The sequence below is a fragment of the Dendrobium catenatum genome, unplaced genomic scaffold, assembly GCF_001605985.2.
Source record: "Dendrobium catenatum unplaced genomic scaffold, ASM160598v2 original_scaffold_96786, whole genome shotgun sequence".
In the NCBI taxonomy this organism is placed as follows: domain Eukaryota; kingdom Viridiplantae; phylum Streptophyta; class Magnoliopsida; order Asparagales; family Orchidaceae; genus Dendrobium; species Dendrobium catenatum.
Genome location: NW_021415225.1, coordinates 957,403 through 968,880, shown reverse-complemented (window position 1 = coordinate 968,880; position 11,478 = coordinate 957,403). Strand labels below are relative to the sequence as shown.

Here is an 11,478-nt window from a genome sequence, read left to right as displayed (position 1 = left end):
GGTGCTTTGGTTAGGGAAGGTCGGCGGGTGGTTGATTTGGAGGAAGAATTGTAGGTTGGGAAAGAACGAGATCGAACCGCGAACCTTGGAATCCACCAACGATTGACGGGTCTTGCTATCGCCCTCCTAGGGCTTCTTCTCTCATGAACTCACTTAGAGATCAAACAAATAATAGAAATTTTTCATTTCATAATCATCTAGTACAATACAAGAGGCCTCCTATAAATAGACCAAAATGAAACAAAACTAGAAAGACACAAATGCCCTCGGGGCTACAATAGCGACTCAATACCCACAGGGGTAAACTAGGACAAGAACAAATAAAATACAAGATATATCAAAAGTATAGGCTCTGGATCGTAGCTGTCAATCTACGTCTCCGACGACAATACACATGTCGAAATCTGATGTCCTCATCATAAGGTGTTCTATAATAGCTGTCTTTGAATATCTGCATCCATAAACAACCATTATCCTATTGAATCTCCACTTAGATGTCTACAAAAGACAACCTATGATATATGATCATGTCCTCCTAAACAAAATCAGACTCATATGTCATGAACAAATCCAAATTCACGAGGTCCGGGATCTGCTTCACCACCATCATGTTTATAACATTAAATCACATCAACTTCTGTAACACTAAACATATTATCAAACATGCCATAAAATAGAAATGAAATATGCATGTAACAAAAGCATGGCTTCTCACTAATTACTATGATTCCTTCAATTGTTGGAAAACCAGATCTTTCATCCTTTATTTCAATAAAATTCGTATTTTGACATACCATTTCATATGGGAGAAATGCTCCTCCTTTTTCAGACCTTCGTAATCCAATAAGTGCTTCAAGTAAGATTAAACCAAATGAATACACATCATCCTCCAAGCATAATCCTTCCCTGTTATCAACAGAAAAAATGTTGTAAAACGCAATAAAAAAAACTATGAGACAATATAAAAAGCCATAATTGATTAATAAAAAGCTGCATCCTCTGCAAAAGGAGACTAAGAAATGCTTGAACCTAACAATGGTATATCCAATTGCATAATCCAATTTGTTATTGCAATATTATACTCTTTTACAAAAAGAAATATTTTGCAACAAATCATGATCCGTAGAAGTGCTATTTTAACAGGCAAAGTATTTCACATCGAGCAATCATTTCCTTTTTTACACACCTGCCAATTGCCATCTCTATATCAATCCCAAATGTAGGATCCTTTGTAGTTAAACAAATTAAAAACATATCAGTTAACTGTTACACTGGTTTCAGCCAGTCCATATGGGACCGGCTTACGGGAAATAGGCGGAAGTTCTCCGTCTCTTGTATGCAGGATCCGACCACCCAACTCTTCACGGAGCTGTTTAGGAAGGTTTTTGAAAGGGTTTGGGAGGGAAATTCAAAGTAGGTGCTGTTTAGGATTTCCTTTTGAATTGTATGCATTAAATAGTTTGTGTTCCTAGGGTTAGGGCATCTTGAATTTGGATGAAATTTGAGATCTCTTAGGTTTAGGTTTTTGGGCTCTAGCGGCGTCTAGAGATTTGGGAGAGATTGATCCTCCTCTCGAATTGAGGATCAACTGTAGCTTGCTATTTTCTTCCGTTAGTTTGAGTTCTTGCAATAAAACTCCTATCTTTCTCTGATTTTCCATTGGATTTGTGAAAATTTCTCGTTGTTTCCCAAGATTGGTAGGATTTACTTGAAATTTTTGAGTGTCTCCTATTATTAACCTTATCATGTTAAATTCAAATAGAAAATACATGGAAGGACACTATAACAGTAGCAATTTTTATGCTATTAGTAATGGAATCTGGCAAAGACAAGTAATTTGGAATTTAAAAAAGAAAACTTTTTTATATATATTTCAAGGTCAATTAATGATTGATATTCCAGTAGGTCTGTAGCTAATGTAAAATACATAGAAAATTCTGTAGATATAAAATACAGAATAATGCATTTCACAATTCTAGAAAGAGAGCAGAAAAGGTTAAATTTTTCTCCTGACTAGATTACCTAAAAAATGAAGTTATAACTTAAATAGATAAATAATTTAAGATTGCTAGTAAATGCATTCAATGAGATATAATTAAGAGAACTGACTTACGATGCTTTAGACATGCTTTGGATGGCTCTCTGCCCATCAGCCCTGGCCTGCAAACCAAGATTCACTACTATAAGATCATGCAGTACAATACAATTCTTGAATGCTAAACTTCTAGTTTATGAAGGAGCCGAGAATTAGGGCATTTTGGTAATGATTTTTTAATTGCTTACGTATTTAAGGCAATAATTAAGTTCAACGTGTTTGGTAAAAGTTAATTCAGTTGTTATGTGGGAAAATTAAGCTGTACAAAAACTAAAAAAATAAGGGTTATGAAAGTTGAACAAGCATACTTTCTAAAAGCATTGTTTAGTCAAAACAACATTGAAGTTTTTTGAGGCAAGTATTCCTATTGATGCATGATAATTTAAGATTAGAAAATTCTAATGCCACTAAATGATGGAATGTATTCAGATCATGCAAAGGAACATAGGATTCACAGATTAAAGACAACTAAATATACAAAACTTGTTTTTGGAATGTGCAAAGTGCAAACTAATAAATGCAAGAATTAAAACCCAAATGATAATGCAATAATTCAATTCTAAGAAATCAACAATAAATTCAAATCAAACAAAATTAACGAACAATTGCATTTTATCTCACCATAACTCATTTGTTCACCTTCGAGGTGTTAATATTGAATGTGAAATTACATCCTCATAATTGCAAGCCAATAGAAGTCAAGTTTCTTCTCATACCAAGGATGTGTCTGACCTTGCTCAGCTTTCATGTAAACTATATTTCTAGCTTAGACTTTGGAGTATCATATCATTGATGCCCATAAATTTAATGGCTAATAATTAAAAATAAATATTTTGCAGAAAATTCATACAAAATAATTTGTTAGTAATTCTTGATGAAAAGAATTATATGATGCATTTAAATCCAATATCCATGATTCTATTAGATTATTAGCACTGAGCATGAATGCATCTTGAATTTCTTCTATAATAATGTTGACCCTAATACTAGTGTCGGGATCGAGTCGACCGTGCAAGGTGAATTTCAAAGGCGAAAGAGCTCGAAATCGCGCAAAAACTCACCCGACGCGTGTCGACTGAAAACCCAAAATCCCCGAGATGACCTCCGTTAGCGAAACAGACAGCGCCGATGCGACTGGAGCAACGAAAACAGCTAAGATCGACACCCATATTGATGGGGTTCGTCGATCGGCGAAAATTTAAATTTTGGGTGCGCAAATTGAGGAGACGACGTGTGCGAGCGGCGACGCGGCGACCAACTCGATGCAAGATTAAAAATTTATTTTTATTTTGTGCAATATAATTAAAAAAAAATTAGAAAGAGGGAGAGAAATAGCTTTTTAAATAAGAAAATGATTTTTTTTTAAAATAAAAATCCAAAAAATACCTAAAATACCCCTCTTCACATAACCCTCACTTAAATCCCTCATCCCAAACCGCCCCTCTCATTCTCATGATCATTCTTACACCATTCTCACGCCTAGGAGCCGCCCCCCTCACGCCTCTTGCGATTCCAAGCCGTCGGCCTCCCTTATCCCTCCAAGGTCTAACGTAAACTCCAAATTTCTTCTTCCTCCATTATTCTTCTCTTCTTCTTTTTCTTCCTTCCCTCTTCTTCCCCTTCTCCATTTTTCTTTCTCACTCTTCTTCCCTCCATTTTCCCCTCATTTCCTTCCTCTCCTCTCTTCTCTTTCCTCTCTTTCATCTTCTTCTTCTTCCTCCATCACATTTTCTCCAAACCTACAACCAACCATAACCCTAATTCTTTCACATCTCCACATCCATCCCATAAACCACCCACCACCTTTCACAAAAAACATTCATACACATTTTCTTTCAAAATCTCTATCATCCCTCACTTACTCTCTCTAGAATGAGAAAGAAATTTCTTCATGTATGACTCCCTTTCCATTTCAAGCATCTATTTTGTCCACCATGCCTCCAAATTCTCTTCCTAGAGAGAGAAAAAAATTTCACTCTCTTTCTCTCTCCAAAATTAGAAAGAGATGGGTTTTCTCTCTCTAAACCTCCGAAATCTCTCTCCATGCAAATTCTCATCAAATGCTCTCTTTCTCTCTCTAGAAAGAGAGCTCTCTCTCTTTTTCTCTCTCTAGCCTTTGTTTTAAATAAAAAAGGCATATATGATTAATTAAATTGCACAAATAATTAAAAAAAAATTAAATTGTACATCGCAGGTTTCCGACAGTCGCCGCCATTTGTCATTGTCGTCTCGAGCATTGCACACCCAAGATAAAAAGCCCGACACTAGTATTTTACATTTCTATACATGAAATAAGTACTTGTGACCGCTTTTGTTAGCGAGCAAGGAAACTTAAGTACCTGTGACCACTCTTATCAGTGAGAAGGAAAATTCGTATGCATGAAATATAAGTATCCGTGACCGCTTTTTTTAGCGAGCGGAGAAATTTGTTATTTGTAAAAGAATTGTTTAATTAAGTACCCGTCATTACTTTTAGGCGAGGAAAATACTGTACTTTATACATGTACTTAAAGACCCCATGACCGCTTATGTTAGCGAGCGGGGAACGAGATTGCTGTCGCGGTGTCATTTGACACCTACCGTGACTGTCTTTCTTGGCAGGCGGGAAGCCTTACACACTCCGATGCAACCCCCTACGCGGGGACGAAGCCGGAGTGCTGCCGAATTTTTCAACAAGAACCCATGACCTAGAAAAAAATCTAAAATCCACAAAAAATTCTAAGTCAACAAAAAAATAAAACACACCATATGTTGCATTTTATTATGAGGGAATCTTGGATTGGTCCCCGCTCACTATATGTTACATTTTATTATGACGTGGATTTCTTTTATATTTTTTTTCTAGTGTCGGGAGCCTATGGTGTCGTGTGCTTTATTTTTATTTATTTTTTTACTTAGAATTTTATGTGGATTTTAAATTTTTTTTCTAAGTCATGAGTTCTTGTTGAAAAATTCGGCAGCACTCTAACATCATCCCCGTGTAGGGGGACTTCATCGGAGAGTGTAAGGTCTTCCCAGCTGCCAAGAAAGGCAGTCACGGTAGGTGTCAAATGACACCACGTCCGTAGTCTCATTCCCCGCTCGCTAACAAAAGCTGTTACGGGATATTTAAGTACATGTATAAAGAACAGCATTTTCCCAGCTTAAAAGCAGTGACGGGTACTTAAATAATTTTTTTATAAATAACAAATTTCCCCGCTCATTAAAAAAATAGACACGGGTACTTATATTTCATGCATATGAATTTCCCCGCTCGTTGATAAGAGCGGTGACGGGTACTTAAGTTTCCTCACTCACTAACAAAAGCAGTCACCAGTACTTATTTCATGCATATAAATATAAAATGCTAGTATCAGGCTTTTTACCTTGGGTGTGCAGTGCTCGAGACGACGACGGCGAATATCAGAAACCTGCGATGCACAATTTAAATTTTTTTTAATTATTTGTGCAATTTAATTAATCATATATGCCTCTTTTTATTTAAAACAAAGGCTAGAGAGAGAGCTCCTTTCTAGAGAGAGAAAGAGAGGGAAAGAGAGCATTTGATGGGAATTTGCATGGAGAGGGATTTAGGAGGTATAAGAAAATGGGGGGAGAGGTTTAGAGAGAGAAAACCCCTCTTTTACAATTTTGGAGAGAGAAAGAGAGATAGTAGAATTTTTTTCTCTCTCTAGGAAGGAATTTGGAGGCATGGTGGAGAGGAGAGATGCTTGGGATGGAAAGGGAGCCATACATGAAGAAATTTTTTTCTCGTTCTAGAGAAAAAAAGTGAGGGATGATAGAGATTTTGATATGAAATGTGTAGGAATGTTTTTAGTGAAAGGTGGTGAGTGATTTATGGGATGGATGTGAAGATATGAAAGAATTAGGGTCAGGGTTGGTTGTAGGTTTGGAGAAAATGTGGAGGAAAAAGAAGAAGATGAAGGAGAGGAAAGAGAAGAGAGGAGAGGAAGAAAATGAAAGGAAATGAGGGGGGAAAATGGAGGGAAGAAGAGTGAGAAAGAAAAATGGAGAAGGAGAATGAGAAGAAGAGGGAAGGAAGAAGAAGAAGAAGAAGAAGAAGAAGAGAAGAATAATGGATGAAGAAGAAGGAGAAAAAGAAATTTGGAGTTTACCTTGGACCTTGGAGGGAGAAGGGAGGCCGGCGGCTGGGAATCTCAAGAGGCGTATGGGGGGGGGACTCCTAGGCGTGAGAATGATCGTGAGAATGAGAGGGGCGGTTTGGGATGAGGGATTTAAGTGAGGGTTATGTGAGGAGAGGTATTTTAAGTATTTTTTGGATTTTTATTTAAAGAAAATTCATTTTCCTATTTAAAAAGGTCTTTCTCTTCCTCTCTTTCTAATTTTTTTTAAATTATATTGCATAAAATAAAAATAAAATTTTAATCTTGCATCGAGTTGGTCGTCGCCGCTTATACACATCGTCGCTTCGATTCGCGCGCCCAAAATTTAATTTTTTCGTCGATCGACGAACTCCATCAATATGGGTGTTGATCTTAGTTGTTTACGTTGCTCCAGACGCATCGGCGCTATCCGTTTCGCGAACGGAGGTCATCTCGGCGATTTTGGGTTTTTGGTCGAAACGCGTCGGGTGAGTTTTTGCGCGATTTCGAGCTCTTTCGCTTTTGAAACTCATCTTGCGCGGTCGACTCGATCCTGACACTAGTATTAGGGTCAACAAACAATATTCATAGTTTTTTTCTTTATGCTTTTGTTCTTATTCTTGCATTCTTTTGCAATAATCCTTTATCATATTTTTCAGAATATTGATATATATATATATATATATATATATATATATTTGCTCTTTCATTATTTGAATCTAACTCTATCTTGATGATTGTTTTTATTTTTGAGATTTGTTTATGTTATCAATATTCAAAGCAGAAGAAGAGAGTTCACTTGTCTCGCACCGTCAAATACTTTCACAAAGGATGAAATATTTAATATCAGTCAAATATATTTGATCCATACGCGTTGCTAACGGCTTTTGGTACACTATTCTAACTTTTAGGAAGCAACAAAGACTGAAGGCATGAATTTCATCATCAAGTTGATGTCCATGGAGCTCAATCAACTTGCGATCAGGTTGAACACATTGACGTGCTTAATAAAAGAGGCCCCTTCAAACATCCTGAGATTAAAAATTTTACGCATAAGAGGTATCTTATTAACAACAAATGGCTTCTCATATATGTTTGATAATGCTTTCATTAGGCTTGTTGTGGTCTTTTCATTGAGAATGCTGAAAGTAATATTCTTGATCAATGATAGATAAATAAACCCAAAGTTTTGTCTGTCTAAAAACTCCTAATCTTAATCAACAGTAGAAGGCTTAGATCCCTTTATCAGGATGAAACATTCTTTGATAAAGATAATATTTTATTTGCATCTTTCAATTGTCAAAATCTTGGCCATCAAATTTGTCGATATTGACTTTTTCTGCCTTCCGCTCAAATTTCTATATAGCTTAGCCAAAAAGCTTTAACACCAACTATTAGGATAAGGACAAAACTTGAACACAATCAAATAAAGTCAAAAGAATAAAAATACAAAAAAAAGCTCATATACAAGAAACACAAGCTTATGTGATTTATGATATTCACCTAATTTTATGGCACATAGAGATCAAAGAATATACAAAGTTTTAAAAGAGTACATCAAATATTTCTTTTGTGCATAAGAAGATAAGGATAAAAATACCTCTTTCTTTATATCTATGATTGAGAGGGAATGCAATCACGTGTTACGAGAATAAGGGCTCAATGAGTCAATGTGGAGAAGAAAAAATTGCTACCCTCTTTCCTTCTCAGCTATGAGAGATTCTTCCTCTCTTCTATTCTATACCATTCTCTTCTATTCTTTTCTCTTCTCTACTACAAGAGATTCTGGCTAAAAGCTTAAACACTTCTACTTCTGGTTGTAGAGTGTGTCGACGCATTAGAATAAACTCATTATATAGGGCTTGGAGGTCAATTTATTAGGTAGATACATGTCGGAATTATAACTTAGATGTTAGATGAAGAGTGGCAAGTGATAAATTTATAGAAGTTGGGAGCAAAATGGCCGGTAAAATTTTGTATGCTGGGTAAAGCAAATTTATCTTAATACAACACATTTAACAGTAAACCTTATAACTACATGCAACCCAAAGTTTCTTGCAGCTTTAAGCCTTCCAATTTAAACTTTTCCTATAAAACAATCACAACAATTGAATTCTTATATAACCCGCAAGGTCAGCCCAAGCCAATCCCACTAAAAACAAATCATGAAACCATTGCCTTCAGCAACTAGCATCTAAAAAACAGTCAAAAATCACCACCCTAGCATATCAATGGTTGGAATACCAACTATGGCTCACAGCAAACTATTGACCTCAATACTAGTGTCAGAGTCATGTCGACCACACAAGATAAGTTTCAAAAGAAAAAAGAGTTCAACGTCATGTAAAACTTGGCCAACACGTGTAGACCGAAAACTTAAACTGACGAAATGGCCTCCATTTGTTAAACGGACATCACCGATGCGTTCGGAGCAATGAAAACAGCTCAGATCGACACCCATATCGCTTATGTGCCCGGAGAAATGAACGCGGATACATATGTTCATACATAAGTACCAGTGTCTAATCAATATAGGTGTCGATCTTAGCTGTTTATATTGCTCTGAACACATCGGCAAAAGCCAGTTTTGCAAATGGGGTCCATTTCGGCGATTTGAATTTTCAGTCAATACACGTCGGACAAATTTTGCACGACCTTGTGCTCTTTTTTTCTTTTGAAACTCATCTCGTGCGGTCGATACAACCCCGATACTAATATTGAGGTCAACACAAACTCGCATGGAAACCACTATCTTTGATAGGCAACGAATAATAGAAAATAAAAAATCTGAAAATACTAAGCACTTACAAACATAATTTTGAACTTGGAGAACAACGATCACAACTAAGCTATGTCAAACCACATGAAACAACATATTACTATAAATTTACCCAATAGAGAATGAATATAGTTCTCATAAACATTAATCGCAAGCATGCTCTATAACAAGTTCATCTATCACAATAGCTCGAAAAATAAAATAAGCAACAATTGTATCAACTAGTAATGCATTTTCTTTCATAGCAAATCGTAGTAGAACATTATAGAAAATAGCACCACGTTGTATATTACAAGAAATCATTGTCAAATAGGGATTAAGATTATTAGAGTACCTCATTTTTGTGAATTTCTTCTGTAATGATCGACAAGCCATAGTCACTCACTTTTGCTACAAGATATTCATCTAGCAAAATGTTATGCGACTTCAGTTGATTATTGTAGAAACCAGGAATTACTCCAGTGTGAAGGAAGTGTACTGCCTTAGCTATGCCGATGAGAACTCCCAATCTTTCTTGCCACTTCAAAACTTTCTCCATACTGCGCTCTGGAGGATTTATTCAAATGCCAAAGACATAATTAATTGCAAACAACAAGAAAATCTCATCAAAGTCATATTGTTCTGGCTATTTAGTTTAGTTTACTTACCTGATAAGTGAGAGCGAAAATTTCCATTTTGTACATATTCATAAACAAGAAAGACCCTATCAACACTACAATCATCTGCCCCACCATCGATGCAATGTCCTAAGAGGCAAACCAAATGTGGATGGCGAAGCTTTGAAAGTAAGTCCAACCTTAACTTTAAGTTCCTTATTGAATGTTTTCGAGACAATACCAAACATCTTATAGCAACAAATGTTCCATTTTCTAGCCTCCCCTTGTAAAGCTGTAAAACAATAGAAAGGAGTAAACTTCATCACTTTAAACCTATATGGCACCTAGAAAGTAAAACAGTACAAAAACATTGAAACATTTCCAAGGCTTCAGTATATGTTATAAATTATACTTTTTTAGATTGCACCCATCATTATTACAAAACATACATTATCCTTGAGGTGCTTTACTTGTTTCTTTAAATTCTAAACTTGCAAAACATAATTATGGACTTAAACTAAGAAAATTAATTGAAAAGTGATTCATTCTCCCTGACAAAAAGTTGTCAGTGATGAACATAAAATTGATTGTTGGGATCATTGTAAGTTTCATGTGGAGTGACTGTATGGATGGGTGGGAAGTTGGGCTGATTTTTATGTAAGAGTACGGGTGGGGTAGAGGAAAGCATATCAATTCCATTTTCAGCTTCTGGTTAAGAGATTGAACAAGCTAAACTTCACTTTTTCCGTCAAAGTTCAATCCAATGAATAAATAGAAATCACTTTCCTAACAATTCTATCTTCGCATAAATATGAGTTGAAGTAAAGCAGAATCAAATTTCATTGTATTTTCTCTTTCTTTTTCACTTTCTTTTCTCCATCTCACTCAAACCAAACTCAGCCTTATGCAAAAAAAAAAAAAACTGATTAATGCTAAATTTGGTTTCATAAAAATTGGTGAGAATGAAAGTGAATTTTATTCATAATCATGTGTTGGGTGTCTGGCTCAAAACTAATTAACAGAAAATAAATAATTACCCAAAAACATGAAATTTGCTTATTTACTTCTACAATTCCAATGTAATTAAAAGTTAATATTATTCTCAGACCAGAAATATGCAAGAACCACAAGGAAGATAATTTAAATATATAGATGTTCAGCAAAAGTTTGAATTTTAGTAAGACCTTTCCAGCTGTGCCCTCGCCTATATATGATGAACTTTCAAAGTTCTTGGTTGCTTCTTTTAAATCCTCCAAGGAGAATGCTCTATAAGTAGGTAGCACTTGGGCACCCAACTTCATAGCCTGAGAAACAAATCCTGAATACCAATTTAATAAGAAAATATATATTTGAACAAAAGAGGGTAGTCCTAAATACAAAACAAATCATGAAGTTAAAGCATAAGATGATTTAAGCTAGTGCCAATGCTTAAATCATACTATAACTAAAATATTGTTCAAGGATTACGGAAACAATTAGAAGGAGCATACTGATACGCCTTAGGTTTCACAAGTTAGGGTTTGCCCTAATTTCCCCTCCAAAATAGAAAAATGTCTCCACCAAAACCAAATGAGAAACAATCACAAAAGGGTTGAGATGAAAAGTGAGAACCTTTGCATTAGAAAGCCAAGAGAAAACGAAATAAGTTTGTCCACTTCGAGAAGGATACTATCTCCCACAAGAAAACCCTAGAAAAGCACAAGAAGAAGACTAGAGGAAGAAACTAGAAAGAGAATACACTTTTCATAATACCCAAAAACTAAACCCTAATGGCTCCCTTCATACTCTTTCAAAAAGACCCCCCCATCCCCAAAATACCCCCACTTAAGTGGGGGGTCCCTTTGGTCCAGCCGGTTCCCCCCCCCCCCCCCCCCCCCCCCCCCCCCCCCCCCCCCCCCCCCCCCC

The 11,478-nt window shown here is 36.0% G+C and overlaps 1 protein-coding gene across 1 annotated transcript; it reads right to left on the bottom strand.

Annotated features, from left to right (window-relative positions):
* Positions 1 to 337: 337 nt before the first annotated feature.
* Positions 338 to 10,885, bottom strand: LOC110109031 (probable inactive leucine-rich repeat receptor-like protein kinase At3g03770). Its single transcript, XM_028691980.1, has 6 exons — positions 10,758 to 10,885; positions 9,625 to 9,865; positions 9,312 to 9,523; positions 2,114 to 2,160; positions 723 to 906; positions 338 to 451 (listed from the first exon to the last, which is right to left on the bottom strand). The coding sequence occupies exons 1-6, from the start codon at positions 10,872 to 10,874 to the stop codon at positions 338 to 340; spliced, it is 915 nt and encodes a 304-aa protein (XP_028547813.1). The 5' UTR covers positions 10,875 to 10,885.
* Positions 10,886 to 11,478: the final 593 nt, after the last annotated feature.